Here is a 17765-nt window from a genome sequence, read left to right on the forward strand (position 1 = left end):
TTTGTTTTTGTTAACGTTACCACTGGAGTAGTATGTTGTTTGCCCCTGATAGGCCGGTTATGCTGTAGATGTTGAGTATAAGTATGATTTAAGAATCGAAAGGCGGAATCGTTCCAGGCGGCGCGGTATAGGTAAATTGTTTAACACTTAATAACAGTATCATATGGCGACGCTTTAAAAATGGTGAATGTTGTTTCTGTGATCTCATATATCGTGGTCGACCGTTGTCCAATACGTGTGTCGAAACGCAACCGAATATCCTGTCATGAAAATGTAAATATACTACAGATAACTATACTATGCGGCTCTCGGTTGTTGTTAATTCGATCCCTTTCGATGGGCATTTGGCGAAACAAATTGAAATTCGTGCCCGACTTCGGAGAATCCCTTCGACCACGCCGGTTGCTGAGTTGATTTATGTTGTGCGCCTGTCCGGCCACGACAGATCAACCTGCGAACGAAGGGCTTAAATGTGGAAAACAAAAACACAAAATTATGAACCGATATTTCAACACCTAAGTAGGGTTTCGCGGGCAACGGTCACGTACGTAAGGGGACCTCCGGGTGAATCACGAGAATGGGGCGCGACAATAGAGACCCATTTAACCTCTGGGACAGGCGACGGCCTTGTCCGAAGTTCCGTTCTTTACTCGGTTGCCCGGTAGTTCCGAGAAGAGTTTACTTCATCCATCAGCCTGGCGACGGTTCACTCTGCTTATGACAGGTGCCGGGTAAGCGCCGAGATAAGCACGAAGAAATGGTCCCGGCACTTAACACGTCCCAAACGCTTCCCAGACCCCTTACCGGACCCCTGCCGGGTATTAATTTGTTGCAGAATCGGGGTCCGTGACTGTGGGTGAATCATGTCAACGGCACCGAATTTAAATCACGTCTGAGGCTAAGCGTCTGTTTTGTGTGTCTACTATCTACTAGCTTGCTGGTGTGAGTAGTGCGCGTGAATGAACGTGAGCCGCGAGTAAAGGCCATCCGATCATTCCCAAGTCCGAAGCGAAGTGACCAAATGAATGCCAGTGAGCGAATGTGCGTGAGGACGTCGGTGTCAAAGGAAAACAAAGCCGTTGCTAATCGCCACCATTTTATCATAAATCATCAACCACCGGCCCAGCTGGTTGGGGAGCACTTCCGTTAACCCTACAAGCCGTAATCATCGTCGCTGATTTGTGACACGGGGGCAATTATCTGACATTTCTTTCTGTTCTGTACCGAAACAGAGGCAATAGCGAACCGTTTTTTTTTATTATTTGTACATTAGATCACTGGGCTTGTAGGCGTTTGTTGATACGAAGAGTTAATGGTGTGAATGTGTGTTGAAATGTAATAAGCCGTGTAAGCACGTGGTAGTTAGTAGCATATCCTAGAGACGAATGTTAACCATTGGCAGGGTGTCGAACGACGAAGATTGGCTGCTCGGGAGCTCGGCGAGTGTAAGCAAGGGTAAGATAAATATAAACTCCTAAATGGTGCACCATTCTAAGACCATAAGGCATAACAAACTCGTTGATTAACATCGTCGTTTTGATTTGTGTAGAATGTTTCCGTTTTGTTTGCACTTTGCATGGTTACCCGGCACTTGACTTGAAACATTCAAACATGTAATCGCTTGAAATAGATAGTTTTGTTCAAATTTCTAGTGCTCGCCGGGGTGTTATCCCACATTCGGTTGAAATAGGCCCCTCCGATAGCCCAGCTTAGGGCACCGTAGAGCACATTATTTGACCCCGGGGTCGTTTTACAAACAATCTCTCTCCAGAGCCGCCACCGAACGGAACGATGTACCACGATGTGCCAACATGTGATGGGTAAGTATTTCAGAACGAGCTATGCTGTAGGCGTGCAAACTATCTTTCGCTTCGCCCCGGTCCCCATGTCGTTCGGTATCCGTTCAACATAAATGCTACAATTATTTGCACACATTCGTAAAACTTCTTCCACACGCTCTGCCGTCAATGGGAGCAGCGTGGCGCTGACGATGAGTTATGACGATTCCGACGTCATTTTAATCGGTCGGCTGCTTTTTGGCTATGTTGAGATTTCTATGCAAACACAGTGTCTATTGCTATTGTGTCCATTCGCTACCGAGTGCCAGGCGCCTCCATCTGCAAATTAAAAACATTATGTCTGGGGCAAAGTTTTACCGTCCCCTTCCCTGAAAGCATCTAAAAAATGTCGATGAAACCTGAAACCTGGAACCTTCGGACGGAGCTTCACTTGACGTAGGTTACACTCATGCGTTTTCTATTTCTCTGAGCCCAAAGTGTGGGTCCGCCATTAAAAGGTATTAAAATGGCTTAAAATTGTTTATTTACTTCTACAATGAGGGCGAAGGATGGAGATTCCCGGCTCGCGATCACCCGTATCGCCACGTAGGAGGGAATGTGACGAAAATAAATTGTTTTAACTTTTACTGACATGGGACCCGGTGTGCCATTATTTTAATCCACTCCCGTTAACGAGGTATGTTCCCTCGCACGTACGGAAGGAAACAGGAGCCCTCGAAACAATATTTTGTGTTTTCAATCAGTCTTAAAGGTTGGAAAGGAACCCAAATGTGTCAGAAAAACAAACAGCCACACAACGGGTGATGGGATTAAAATCCGTAAACGATACCAGAAAAAGAACAAAAAATGACACAAAACTATCGCTACTGATTTGAAGGTAGTATGTTTCACTATTTGAAATAATAAAAATATAAAAAAACCTAAAAATGAACGCTATAGTAATCTAATTAACACCCTTAAAAACACCATTATGAAACTTGATTTCCCTCAGAACTGCAGGGAATTATTCGGAAAGACGACAGTGCTTTCTTTCACCCGGCTGGCGCTTTACATCGTTACACGGAATTTTGACTTTAGTCACGATTTTGTGGCACAAAGTTTCGCGTAAAGATTAGAAACTTTTTCCCGACGACGCCGCGCGTTCGGGGATCAGCGCCCCGAACCCCGAAGTGTTGTCGGCCTCTTTTCGTCCTGCCGGGCGCTGGTTTACCATGTAGGAAATTACGAATCAGACTCCCGCAAGACGATGCCGGTGGGGCGATTTGGAAGCTGTTCTTGGAAGCGCTCGAACGGGTGGACTTTTATCAATTCCGTCATCGTCCGCCATTGCGCCGTAAATTAATACACACGTTGCACAGGGTCGACCACTGTTCCAAACTTTCTTTCCTGTGCCTGTGCTGTGCCAGTGCCAGATTCCATTGTACAATAGGAGCTGCGCCACCGTATACCACTACGGATTGGAATTTCGTTAGCCGTGAAAGGCAACGACAGGGTCAGGAGACGGTGCGTCTTGAGAAACGCACGGCACCGGGATTTCATTCTAATGAACAAGGGCAGTACGCTGGAGACGTTATGGACTGTGCTTTTTGCTCCGACACTGGCTTAGCACTAGTTCTTGGCTCTGAGTGTCTCTGGCAACATCCCTGAATTGCCAATGAATACATTAGCAAGTCTAGCCAACAGTCGTGAAGTCGTCTTGCCAGAATGTTTAACATGTCGTCGCAAGGAACGTTCCAATTGTTCGGTGATCATCGTCCAATATCTTTCGGTTATCATGCCATTAGCGGCAAATCACGAAGCTCTCACGATAGAATAATAATATTAAATGATTTTTGCTAGCTGGCTCTAGGAGAACAAAATCGAAACCCCTTCCTCATTGCATACATTTTGGCGTCACAGACGAATATAATATTGTAACACGGATTGCTTACGTTTATGCGAATTGAGCAACATTTTCGAAACGGACGTTACTTCTCATCGACATATTTGATGAAGTACGCATTTTTAAGAACCAGCTGGAGAAGAAGTGTTGCCCGAAGCTTTAAGCGGCTTATACATGGCTTTAATTTTCTTCAACAGGTTCGTGTTCCACTTCAACCGTAGGTCTCCTAGCTCAGTTGGGCTCGAACCGGTGGCGGTAGCCACGCACGACCATGCTCATTACTCGCGTCACGTACAAACGGTCTACTCATTAAGGATCTCCTTTGCGTCGTTGGTGTCTCGCTATGTACCGTGGTTAATTATACGGTCAAAAAGACTATTCTACTTGAACGCGGAGCTACCCGGGCTTCTTCGGGGTTACGCCCGATTTCGCCATGTTTCGAACTGTTAGCGAAACACGATGGAATATTAATTGAATTCCACCCCGCTCATTTTCATTAAATGTAAGACTCTTCCTTGTTGTTAGACTCCGACCGGGAGCACCGACAGTGGTTGGTTCTGAGCCGCACAGGATGTGGGCAAGATATTAAACAATTACACGTTAGTTCGTTTCGATGGAACCGTAAGTGATCACTACTAGGCCCGTTTAGGTTGGAATAGAAAACAGTTGTTAAGATGTGTGGAAAGTAAACGAAAACATATTTCGTTAGCCACGGAAAGGCTCAGAGCGGACGAGCCACCAGTTGTTGAGTACACAAAAACTTCTTTCATCACGCACCGCACCGCTATGCTGTTTCCATCGAACGATGGAAAATTAACGACCCTCATCACCAGATGCCCGTCGATGATGAAAAATGCGTAAAAATGGTCGTCTCATTCCAGTGGATAAATGTCGACAAAGGGCCGCGATAACGGGGAAAACGCCACAAATGATGCCGAAATCAATAATGTGGGGAGTGTGACTTTCAAGTTCGTTACAATATTGAGTACACTTTCGAAAATTTTATGGTCATTTGGCGCTACGCAAAGGGCAATAATTTCTGATAGTTTCCACGCAAATTTATCTGATAGATTGTACCAAACAACCTGAAGACATTGATTTCAAAATGTTTATACTCAATATGTCAGACATTATATTTTATCTTTGATTTCGGCTAAGGAGACGACATTTATCACCATGAGTGGTGGGTAAACTGAATGTAAACTAAATTTAAACTGGTGATCTGTAGCGAACCCATGCATTCTACAATTACAATTCCTTTCCCAAGTGCTCTCGAAGATCGCTACTAATGCAAGGTAAGAGGCGAACCTGTGCCCAGCAACACCTCACAATCGACAGGTAAGTGGCAGAAGTTACGAGCAGCATTGTAAGAGGAACCGTCGTGACACCGTATGTCCCCAACTTACACAGCAGCTGCATGAACCACGTAGAATAAACGCCACGGTTAATGGTGGCATTGACTTTCACTGACGATTTTCACTTCCAAGGCACACGGACCACCACCATATGCACAGCAACTTGACCCATCACGTAGAGCCCCATTTTTCCGCTCGAGTCCTGACTCGTCTGACCTTAACTCTGTTCTTCTTTCTCGCGGTTCTACACCTTCACACAGTCCCATCTTGATGATCTCCTCGTACGAGTACGTTGAGTACGTCGATGGCCAAATGGTGACGGCTTGCCTGTCGCCGGTGGACAGCCTCTGGCCGGCTTCGTTCTTTGTCGGCAGCATCGTGCTGTTCTTCATCGTGCCGCTTTTCATACTGGTCGTGCTGTACTCGGTCATTGCGAAGAACCTGATGGACAACCCGAGCATCATCATGTCGAACGCATCGAGCGGGAACCGGGGCAACGTGTACAAGTACCGGAAGCAAGTCATCTTCATGCTCGGAGCGGTCGTCGTCAGCTTCTTCGTCTGCCTGCTGCCCTTTCGCGCCTTCACCCTCTGGATCATAATCGTTCCGAGTGAGGCGATCGTCTCGATCGGCATCGAGCGGTTTTACATCCTGCTCTACTTCTGCCGCATCATGCTGTACATGAACTCCGCCATCAATCCGATCCTGTACAACCTGATGTCGTCGAAGTTCCGGAACGGATTTCTGCAGCTGCTCGGCTGCGGTAAGATCGTCCGCTCGGACAGCATCTCGAGTGGGGCGCGCAAGGGTGGCGGTACGTTTCACACGGGCTCGACCAACCTGAGTAGTTCACACGGGACGCACGGTTCGATGCAGCGGAAAAGCGTCCGCGAAGATGGCGGCGGGAGTCTTAACGGCACTAACAGCATCCGACGCCCGACGGTCCAGTTTCAACAGCCGCCGGTTATCATCCCATCGCAGCAACATCGCCCTCCCCAGGGCTCCTCGCAGCGCCGACACGCTAGCATCATATCGATACGGTCGACGGTACAGACGGTGGCCGATCCCGCGGCCGAAGAAGACCACACAAAGATAGAGGAGGAAACGGAAGAGGGTTGTGGCGTGCACAGCACCATACCCAAAACCGATCAACAGCAGCCATCAGCAGCACTGCCAAACAGTAACGGTTTCTATAGGATTAAGGATAAGGTTAGGTTTAACGGTCATCAGTCTCACCGAAGAAAATGGCATCTTCGCCGCAACCGCAGCAGCAGCTTCGATCGCAGCCAGGCCAATGCCACAGGAAAGAAGCCTTCAACGTATCTGGATCCGCGCGAGGACTCGCCGAATGAACAACTGCACAGCGGCAACTCACGCCATCACGATAATGACAATAAACGATTCTCACTGCTGCAGGCAACGACGATAGCAGCAACGAAGACGGTGGTGATGATCGTGGCCAGCAATGAAACGGAGCAACCCGATACGGTTACCGCCGCCGAAGGTTTCGAGCACGGAACCGGAGACGAGTGCATAAATGGGGCAACAATGCCGACGGTTGGTAGCGATGGATGCAGTTTAGAAAAGGCGACTATTTGCGAGCGTAGGCTGTTCGATGGTTCCAGGGAATGTGATATTTAGCTTTGATCGGAACGGACCCACAGCTCATCGACTTCGTTGCGGCGACAGCTCCGCGACGATGGCGAGGGTTGACGGGGAAAAACGTTATGAACGTTGAACAGGTTTTCTGGCCGTTCTAGGTATGCAATTGGTAAAGTGGTCCTTGTAAGAGATACCAAGTATTCTCCGCTGTACAGTGAAACACAATTTATACACACATACCAGGTGCGAGGAGGCAGATTTAAAGCTCTGTAAAATTTGTCCAAAATACATCTGTATCGGCACCGAGTGCGATGGTTACCGTTTATGGAAGATTTCGATTAGCACTCCTTTCAATCTTGGCAGACTTCGGAGAAAGATACCTTTGAAATTTGAGCGGCTTGGTAAGTAGGCTTTGATTTATTGATTTATATTTATTTATTTATTTTATTTATTGATTTTTATTTATTGGTCGGAATTTGGTTTCCTTTGTCCATTGGTGCTGTAAAACGAATAGAACATAGTGAACATTCAAAGTAAAATGATTTATCACGTCCAGTCCATACTTACGCTCTGGCTTTCCATCCTTCCACTTTGTAATCTTGATACTAGATTCATTCCGACGAAGAGCTTCGGTTCGGTACTCGGGTTTCAAAGCTCGGCGTAACAATTGTGCCGTGATGTTGGAGTAATTTATATAACTGGAAAAAAACAAAGACCTTAGATTGATTCTGCCTTTAGCACTATTGGCAACTCACTTCAATCCTGCTGCTCTCCAGTTGGCCATGTCGGATGCTTTGTTGATGCGCTGCTTGAGCTTTTGCTACGGGAAACATGAATTTATGAAATATAGAATACACATTTCGGGCTTACTCGACGGCCATTCGATGCTTTTGGTACTATTATTGCCGCAAGTCAGAAAGGATAGGATTTTCCGCGTGAATTAACCAATTACCTTGTGAAAATTTAAAGTGTGAGCTCTCGACTGGCGATAAACAAAAACGAGAGCGAATATTTTGACAGTTGACATACTTCGTTTTTCACCGTCAGCAGCTGTCAACTTTCTTTCGAAATTCAAAATTTAACGTCCAAGGCCTACACGAGTTACTGTTTCAAAGCTTATTTGGGGAATCTATTGTGTTCAATAGATAACACGGATACTTGAGCCAGTGACTACTCACGCCATTCCTGGGCACAAAATGTAAACAATTAAATAGGCCGTAAAACTTTTCAAAGTAGATTTATGATGTGCTTTCCCAGATTAGCCAACAATACAGTTTCGCGCGGAATAGCAGGATTATGTAAATTTAGATCTTCCACGTTTTATCACTTCAACATTCCTATATCTCATTATTCAAGCAAACGTCCGTCAAGAGCTTGTTTCGTTCTGTAACAACTTTTACCCAAACGGGACACTTAATCAGCGGCTAACGCAGAGCAGTTTTACGACACCGTGACCTGTTCGAATTCTGAAACAAACGTCATTCCAAAAGGCATTGATGTTCCTTGTTTAGAATATTTCTCCTCAGTACGTTTGTAAAGTCATCGTCAGACTCACAACAAGGCACAGACACATTGTGTGCAGCTCAGTAAAACACAAGCGCAAAATGTGGTTTTGTGTATTGTTGATAATATTTCGTCTAAAATACACCAACACGATGGACATGAATATGGTGGAATAAATTGTGGCTAAAGTAAGTCTTATAAATACAACACGCGGGCAGCCGGTGTAGCGCGTGTGATTGGCTGGTTGTGCGGGCTTCGCAGGCGGCCGATGTAGCCACGCATTATACTATCGGTTTCCGACGTCAAGCCACTACGAGGCGTAGGTCTCCTTGAAGCGTCTCTGCACGTGCTGATATGCATTGTATATTCTAAAACAAAAACAAAACAAGTTAAAACAAATCGCGCCACAACTTGTAACTTGTCTCCAAACACTCACTTGTTTTTCGCCGTCTTGAAGGATTTTTTGCGACCCTTAGATTTCTTTTCTTCCGAATCGAGTGAATTCGAAGAGCTGGACGCGGGCAGGTCGATCGGCGCAATCGAGATGCAGTTGTCTGCGGGCGTGAGGCACAGAGGGGAGAAAGAAGAGGGACAGTGAGTTCGGTGGACCCTTATATCACCAATAGCGTGCCGACGAAACTGACCAGGATGTACGAAGAATGCCAACGAGTGGCGGCCACGGGTGCGGATCGTTTCCTCCTTCGGGATGATGACACGATGCTCGAGCGCGCAGATCTTTTCGCCCGTCCACGTCGACAACAGTTCGCCGGCGTTGATAAGGATGGCACCGGGCAGGTGACCAACGCGCTTCCACCGATCCGTTCCGGGTAGCTTCACCTCCAGGCCACCCTCGGAATCTTGGGCCAGCAGGGTAAACGTACCGTAATCGGCATGGGCCCCACATCGCGTCACTTGCTGCTGCTCCTCTAACGCTTCCTGTTCTTCGCGCACCTTGGCGCGATAGTCTTCGGGCAGCGAAAGATCAATCTCGTCCTTGGTGCAGCGCTGCTGGCTGTACTTGCATGTGCCCCGCAGCAGCTCGTTCTTGCTGTCGTCTTCGATCAGCGGCGGATAGTAGAGCAGGCGGAATGTGGACTGGTTTTCGCCCTCCCCGTCCAGTATGTGACGGTGCTTCTCGAGGAAGTAGCCGTACGGCAGCTCCATTCCGACGGCCAGTGCCTGCAGCAGGAGCGATGACAGGCGCTTGAAGTCCGTCGCCAGGTCGGACATGTGTTCCCGGAAGCCGGGCAGCGGTTCGTCGGGCAGCGCGCCGTCCGGTTTCAGGGTGCAGATGTTGTACGTGTGGCGCAGGTCCTTCGATTTGCCATCGAATCGCTCCTGGCCCGGCTTGATGTAACCGTGGTTCGTTTCGCCCTGCCGTAGGTACGTCTCTTTCGTGGTGTCCGACAGCTTAACGAAGTCGTCCAGGTGACCATACGCATGCTTCATCTGCGAAGGAAGTGCCCGCAAGAGTAAGTTAACCATTTTATTATCGTTCGAACAAAAACACAAACAACACGGCCGGTTGAGCTGTTTTGCCCAATTAACGCCTCCCGGAGCAACGGTTCAACGAACGAAACCGGGGCGGAATATTCGTTCGAAAACAACACCGGCAGGACATTCGGCAGAAGGAACCGCCCAACGAATGGTACAGAAGGCAGCAACCGTGCGCGCCAGGATCGTAAAATGTCCGTCTCCATGGCGCTCGCAGCAGTAGCGCCGCAGGCCACGAGGACCCTTCTCGGGTGCAGCCCTGGTGGACCTGTTTCGACGTCCTCCGCTGCAGGAGTCGTTTGTGACAGTAATTTAACTACAATTTCGCGAATCATAAAAAAAAACTTTGCCTCCACGCAGACACTGGCGTCATCTAAAGCGGCCTGCGGTGCTAGTTCGTCATCGTCCCAGCCATCGCAGCCATCATCGGGGCCCGACTATGAGGGCGTTCCGTGCCCACCGGCCGTCCGGCCCAGCCAGCGGAGCGGGACATCGGTAATCGGTCTGCTCGCAAAGGTGCACCTCGGGGTCGATGCCAAACAAATAGCACTTCGCAGCGCATGGTACATCGTTAACAGCCCGCTTCCCAAACAATCAACCACCTTGCGTTCTGCGCCCTTCGTACGCGCCAGCTCCGGTGGGTTCAAGATCAAAAGCCACCCCTAGACTGCACCGGCCGGCCCGCTGGGCGAGTAGGGGGAAGTCAGTAGCAATTGTCTCGCTTCCGTCTGGCGGTGAGGCGTCTCACGAATGGCAGCGTGATTCGACGGCCCGAGCGCCACGGATGGCATGAGCAGGTAATGTTGTGAAATTAAAATTTTCCACCTCACGCAACAACAGGGTGATGGTAGAGATCGCCAGGGGAGCGCAGAAACCGCCGGCAGATAGCAGACGGTGAACCGATCTGAGCCGGTAACAACTGGAAAAATCATAACAAATTAAGGTGCAAGGTGCGGCGCACTCGCCTGGCGCTGGCGACGTGCAAATAAACTCCGTCGGAAGCCTCGGAAGCGACAAACGAAGTTAAGGTTAAGTGGTTTGCTGTACTCTGCCAAGTCATCGAGCCGGTTTTGGTCAGTTACATCTCTGGCTTCGTTACCATACTACGCGTTTCGACGCGTTCAATCGAAATTCGAAGCCACAACGCCATTAAGGGTTAGGAGCCGAAATTGTACGGAATCCCGCAAAAAGCAGTGGGAAGCACGCTCGAAGCGTGCAGTTCAGCACCATCAGCGGATTCCTCGACGGTCGACGGTGACGTTGCTTATTTTTAAATGGTTTTGAGAATAACATTAACGGGTTCCCGTGGACCGTAATATTCAATCAGACTGTGGAGTATAATGATATACCCATTGCAACACGGCGTGTCTAGATAGTACTTAAATTGATGCTCATCCAAATATTCAAACCAACTGTTGTCGTTGCTCTTCAAATGTAAAACGTGTTCAGGATTTAACAACTTTAAATATTAACCGACTTCACTAGGGACATTTAATCAATAAGCATTGTATAGCATTTAGATGACCATGTCCCCGGCAATTATCCTCAATCATGCTGCCAACATGCCATTGAGCGATTGAAGCCGAAGGAAAAGCACAGCGCAAGATCGGAGTGGCCAGACCCGGAAATTGGAAAATCGGGACGAAGAAAGAAGCGAACCGGCTTCCGGAAGCACGGAACCTTTGACGTGCGCCGAAAGTTGCCCAGACGATGGCCACTCTGTGTTTATCGTCTAGACCGGTAGAGGAACATAAACAGAAACACCAAACAATATCGAAACATATCCGTTTTTTGTTTTGAGACAGCCACATGACGTCTGGAAGGCCGGGGGGTTTGCGGAATTGACTTGTTACGGCGATGAATTATGAGCGACTCTTTTTATCTCATTGGGCGGGGATTTTCGGTTCGTAAGGATTTTGCTTGCCGTTTTTTTGTAACAAGTGTCCCGCTGCGACACTTGAAACCGATGACTAATGCAGATGACGCACAGTAACAGTTCGAAGTTTCGGGTTGCATCTTTATCTGTAAATTCTCGCACCTCGTACCCGTGTTGTGTTCAGGGCACCCGAGGGTCTTGGTCTGATTTGGTTGGGGTGTCGCTCGGATGATTGAAAACCTACGAACGTCATAACGGGCGGTTCGCTTCGAAAGGCAAGTGTTCTAAATGCGCACAACAGGGGGAGGCTTAAGATACCGGAAGCAGACACGGACGCCCGGGAAGCGCCAATAGATAAGCCGCCGCTTAGTCGGTTTTAAGGGCTAGAAATTAATTTAATTTAATTGGAACACAGGGCCTTTTTTATATCAAAACCGGACGCGAACGCGCCCGGCGAGGGTTTGATTTCCTTCGGGAGCGGCGGCAAAGACTCTCTTATCGAAGAATTCACATGCAGTGACATCAACCGCCATGGATGGAGCGCCAAAGTCCACTGTGAGATATCGGAGCGACACCAACAATGCGCCGCACAATAAACACAATGGCAAGATAAAATTTATGAAAAAGTGTTCCAGCGAACAGCGGGTAATCTTTATTGCAAATATCTTGGCTTCACTTTAAAGTGGCGTGGTTTTCCGCGAAATAATAATGCTCGGAGGGACATCGAATGGGCAAAACATGTTGTTTGTGGGCCCCACAGAGTACCTTCGAAATGTGCAAAACACGTAGACTCGTTGCGGCCCCTTGAATAACATCTAATAATAACAGCCTTCGCGTGTCGACACCAGAAGCTGCATGCCACACTTACCTTCTCTTCCGAGATCCCATGATTGACCAGCAGTGCGATGCCTTTCTCAACTAGCGCCTTGTGGAGCTGGTGGCCGACACGATTCACGACCGACCGGATGGGACATTCCTCCGTTCCTGCGGGACATATCGGGCGCGCATGGGGCAGAGAGCAGGAGCAGCAATCACGGCAGCAAATGAAACGACAAATGGTTGCAGAACATTAGACAGGCACCTCAGGCGCTTACGGGAACTTGCGACGGGACGGGAGTATTAGAAGGGTGGCTCGAAGAATGCATGCAATGTAGTTTTCGCGATTTAATTGCAATACTTTGTGACGTAACTGTGCGAGGGCTGACGAACAGTCGGTCGGTTTGTTTGCAATTAAACCGTTTCGTAAGCGTTGTCTTTCTGACAACGATTGCGTTTCGTCTCAAAACAATCAAAGCCAATAGTTGATTGTAGTAATCACATTTTTCTAGACAAACCGTTGTTGTGCCAAAGTTCATCTTGAAAAATCGATACATGAGGCAAGTATTTCAGAGAATGTTCAACACAAGCCAGAAGCCCACAAATGATGGCAACAGCTTAACCGCTTATATCAGCAATCGATTTGCACCCTAAAACCGGAGAATCTAAAAGTAAAACTATTTAACGCTCAAAGCCGTTTCTTGATTTCAATCAACCGACAGTTTGCCCCGGTCGATATGCTTCCAGCGATCGGTGCCATCCGGTGAGAGGTTTGCCACGAACTCGAACTCGTTTTTTTGCTCGTTTGCTTCTAAAGACCACTGAAGAAGCTATCTGCCCAAAGTTCTCAATCAAATGTTTACGATCTGTCGGCAGCAACAAACCACTCCAAACGGACACGCTGGGGCAAGAAACTTCCGTCCTCAAACAAGCCATCGATCCTCCATCGAAAACTTCCGTCGGCGATGAGCTGGGACCGAGTAGAGTAAATTTAATTTCCACTTCCCGGGAGAAGGAAAAAAAAATTACCGGAATGGGACAGATTGTCACGCTGACATGTTGATTTGAGTGATCCCTTCAACCACCGACCGCCCTCGGGCCGGAGCGGAGCGTGGACACAAAGTGTCCAGGAGGGAATTCAAAATTCCAACCATCTTCGCTCGCCATTTCCGGCGTGCCGGGTCATAAACATCGCTGCTGTGCGTTACAAATCGCATTCCGAGATGATAAGGAAAACGCGGAACTACCGGAAGCGATGAAAATGCGGGGGTGAAAATGGTGCTCCAGAACGTTGCCTTATTTGACTGCGGATTCAGGTCTTTAACGCACCACTGCGTTGCGAGCTTTAAAAAGAGCGGGAAACAAATTTTTGCTCGACCCAGTAAAATGTTTTATGGTGGTATTTTTATATACGTACCCTTCGGTACACGCTAGAGCCATATGCCATGCCATGGGTTGATAGGGTTTCCTGGGAAACCGTTAGCCAACGGCGTGCGATGATTAATGCCTAACGAGGCGAACCAGCGCCCACAGTGCGGGGTCAAACCAATGTGCAAAAAGTAACACCGCGGCATTCCTTTCACTTCAAGTCATCGAATCCGCCAGTGGGCCAGAAGGAAAGTGGCAGCATTATTGGGAAGGCGAGCATCCGGATCAACGGACGTTATCTGGTGGGCTGCACGCTGAACATGCCGCCACATCACTTATCAGCCTGTTCCAGCGAACGATGCTGGCGGAGCACCGAGGACCTATGCTGCACCCACCGGGAGGTACACTCTGTCAAAGGTCAACCCGGGGTTCCGGAATGATGTGGCAGCTTGCGGCAGTTTGTGCCACGGTCCAGGAGCAAAGGCGATTTAAAAACAAAATCGAACGAAATAAAAAAAACACCATTCTGAGCCCGAACCATTGACTGGCTAACGGACGTGTCCACGGAGCGTAAACCAAATGATCCGAAGGATTACTTGCCCCCCGCGCAGGGTTTATTCTGCCCAGTCACAACAACGAAGGATTCCGAAGACAGTGCGTAAGACGGAATCGTCACCGAAACGGATTAGATTCTTATCGCGGATTGCAGGTTGCTCTTGTGGCTCCTCTTGTTTTGCGAGGTTCGCGCACGACAACGCCGGTCCGCCGGCGGGCTTTAGGAACTCCCGGGCGGTTGATAAGCACGCTTGTTGGAGGACAAGCTAATCTGATAAAAAAACGGCAGGGCCCACTGATCTGTACTCCGGGATTATTGATAAGATTTATTTATAGCTAAACGCTGCTCGTTATGTTTTTGCCAGGCTGCTCCGGGATTACGGTGCATCCGCAGCGCGAGTGCTCCGTGCCACTACAACGAAGGGGTTCCCGCGTGAATGGCCCGAGAGCCGCGACAAATGATTTACGACCGGGGATGAAACGATCATAAACCGATGAAAATGGAGTGTAAATCGCTCGAGAAACCGTCCATACGTTGGTTCCGTGGCGACAGGGCACGGAGCGCTGGTCGATTGAAGTTAGCAACCGCCTGCATCGAATGCACTAACGAAATCGAAAGGGAAGTGAAAGTTTGAGGAACCGTCGATGTGTTCGAGGAGTTCCGTGGTGAAACTATTTATGCTTTACTGGCGAGCATAAAAGACGACAAGGGCTCCGCGGGGGCGTTTTGACTGCCAACAATTCAGCGAAACGTCCTTCAAACATACCCGAGGACACTCAAAACGGGATGTATTTATGCATAATTTGCAGTACCAGATTTATGTAACGATTGTTGAGTAAAATAAATTACACAGCTAACGCTGAAAGATGTAGACCGTAAGAACTATTTTTAAGCATAATTAGATCGTTGAGAAGGTGTTACTCGCGCAACGGTCCGTTACCGATTTGGGTTTTGTTGAATCGAACACCTTTTCAAAGTGAACCAACCAACAAACCAGAATCAACTGGAACCGCGCTAGCTTATGGATGCCTTGTCCCGGTGCCTTCCGAAGCAGCCCGAGAACGTAGCGGCGACTGACGCGAGCCTTATGCAAACATCGAACAAATAAACAGGGGGCTCACCGATGTGAGGGGATGGTCACGAAAATTATTAGTCTAAACAGGGGATCGAATTTAAATGGCAAACGCCAGCCTGCCTGCCGGATGTGCCATTTTTCTTTTGGCACCTTCAAATTAGACGCCAGGGCTTACGTTGGCGTGGCCGGAACGAAGGCGCGCGTTTGGCGAACGGAACCAAAGAACGCCGATCGCCGATGGTTTTCACGGGTACGCGCCATTAGCTGACCGGGCGATCGTGATCGTTTGATCAGACGTCTGATTCTCACGTCATTCCGCGGCGGCCAGCCGGCCGTTCGGACGGTCTGTTAATCTGAACATATAATCAAACAGCCAACGGCGGAACGCAACAAACAAAGACGATACACCTGGCCATCGGAGTCGGAGTTGCGCTCATGTAGCGATGCTGCGCCGAATGATTAATGAAAAACTATTTTAAGCGCCACAAAGGCCGCGCAATGGAGTATGTTTGTTGTTGTACGTATTTCCCGTTCAGGTTTAAAAATAAACTAACTATCTCGCCGGACAGGTTCGGTGGTGCAGGTCGTAAAACGTAAGGGGCCACTGTCCCCGGACTGGCCGGGACAGCTGCCAGGACAACTGGCCTAGAAACACGAAAATACGGTTCTTATCACTGTTGTTGATTCAATGATTAGTCAGAACGACCGAGCAAATCGCATCGAATCACGCTTTGGGCCGCGGGAGTTGCAGTTGCAAAAGCTACGCCGTGTTGGTAACCAGGTCCCCGCTAGTTTGCAGTGACAATGACCTGGAAAGCCTGAAAAAGTGGTTCCGCGACAGACCGCGACACGGCACTATGTAAACCTTATGCCAGTGTCCGTCTTCGGGGGTTTGGCCTTCGACCGCCGCTAAATCCGAACCGGACATTTCACGGGACTGTGGCGCCGTTGGCGTAAGACCGTCCGAAGGCTGAGCGGAGGCAGATGATTCATCTGTTCGGTCGCGGACAGCATCGTCCGTGCTGCGCTAATGTGTGCATTCACAATGACAGCAGCATGTAAATTACGGTCCGGTGGCGGGTGGCTTCGTTTGCTCACCCCATTAACCGCCGACGGGTTTACATAACCGCCACGGCCGTTCACCGACGCGGGTCAATTAAATCATCCATCAAACGGGGCGAGCTGAATCCCCGATCGCGGCTCGCTGTTCATTTGTGTCACGTTGAACGATTTGGCGACGGTGAATTTAGCCTTCGGCCCGCCACACGGATCGCATGAACGTTCGCGATCGGATGCGACGTTCATCGGCGCGGCCAGTTCGGGGAGGTCAATTGAATTACAATTTGCATACCCCCGGGGTTCTGACCCGTTTAATCGATCGACAAATGACGTTACGTGGTCGGCGAGCGGCGCTGATGGATCGCTCTCTGGAGACGGAAGTGATCTCGCTGTTCCCACGGCCGGATCCGCATCGAGGACAGCGCCGGAGGCTCCATTAGCGCCGGGGGCAACTTACCGCAGTGCGCGAGATCAATGATGGGTATTTGACTTTTGGACAGCAGAGTGTCGACCTTCTCCTCCGTTGCTTTGTTCTTCAGCATCTTTGGGGCGGATGATGATTTGTTGCTTCTTTGTAACGATGCGGTCCAGACGGCGGCGACGCTCGCTCGCTCGCGCTTCCTCCGTCGATCCCCCGCCACAACCCGGGGGGGTTGTTAGGGTTTCTCTGTTAGGGCAGCCCGTGTGTGCTCCGTGTCACAGCACTGGCTATTTATCACTCGCTTCGCTTTCGGTCACTCGTTCGCGGCCCGCGCGTCCCAGTCACACTTCGCGTTCACCCTTCCACGCGCTGTGTGCGTGCGCGGTGGATAGTTTTGCTTCTTCGCGTGGTTCGCGTTTTACGCCACCAACACACACGGGCACACGGGTTCGGAAATTTCACTTTTTCGGCGGTTCGTTGGGATGGGGTTTTTGGGCTCGCGAAACCCTCCACACCGCAGGCAGGCAGGCAACAGCGACTTCCTGACGGTCTGTGGCTCACTTTCCACCCGCTGGTTAGTGAAGTTATTTAGTTCCAGCTTTCCGTTTAGTGGTTCGCGTGATGATCGCAGCCAAGCGGGCGGGCGGCTGTCACTTCCTCGAGGCGCAACGCGAAAGCGCAAACACGGAACGGACCCACGCACGCGGCCGCCGTGGTCGGGGATCTCGGAAACGACTGGTCGTGGCGGCTTCGGCTCACTCACTGACCGATTTTCTTACGCCACCGCCCGTTGTTGGTACCCGCGGTGCGCGGTGAAGTCACGCTCTGCGTTCTCGTCCCGTCAACCTGCGCGGCCTGATGATAAGTCGCACAATAGGAATCGGTTCGGGATTTCCTTCGATGCCCTACGATTTATGGTGCTGCATATGTGTGTGTTGAGGGCGCGAGTGCTCGGCTGA

The 17765-nt window shown here is 49.5% G+C and overlaps 2 protein-coding genes across 2 annotated transcripts; both read right to left on the bottom strand.

The window, feature by feature from the left end:
• Positions 1 to 7096: 7096 nt before the first annotated feature.
• On the bottom strand, positions 7097 to 7617 carry LOC131207405 (protein stunted-like). The gene is made up of 4 exons (XM_058200018.1): positions 7591 to 7617; positions 7394 to 7458; positions 7206 to 7336; positions 7097 to 7137 (listed from the first exon to the last, which is right to left on the bottom strand). Exons 2-4 carry the CDS (start codon positions 7420 to 7422, stop codon positions 7097 to 7099), a joined length of 201 nt encoding a protein of 66 aa, XP_058056001.1. The 5' UTR covers positions 7423 to 7458; positions 7591 to 7617.
• Positions 7618 to 8289: 672 nt separating this feature from the next.
• Positions 8290 to 17563, bottom strand: LOC131209429 (uncharacterized). Its single transcript, XM_058202500.1, has 5 exons — positions 16843 to 17563; positions 12380 to 12495; positions 8786 to 9590; positions 8578 to 8695; positions 8290 to 8509 (listed from the first exon to the last, which is right to left on the bottom strand). The coding sequence occupies exons 1-5, from the start codon at positions 16925 to 16927 to the stop codon at positions 8452 to 8454; spliced, it is 1182 nt and encodes a 393-aa protein (XP_058058483.1). The 5' UTR covers positions 16928 to 17563; the 3' UTR covers positions 8290 to 8451.
• Between the last annotated feature and the right edge of the window lie 202 nt (positions 17564 to 17765).

Source organism: Anopheles bellator, chromosome 2 (genome assembly GCF_943735745.2).
Source record: "Anopheles bellator chromosome 2, idAnoBellAS_SP24_06.2, whole genome shotgun sequence".
NCBI classification, from domain to species: Eukaryota; Metazoa; Arthropoda; class Insecta; order Diptera; family Culicidae; genus Anopheles; species Anopheles bellator.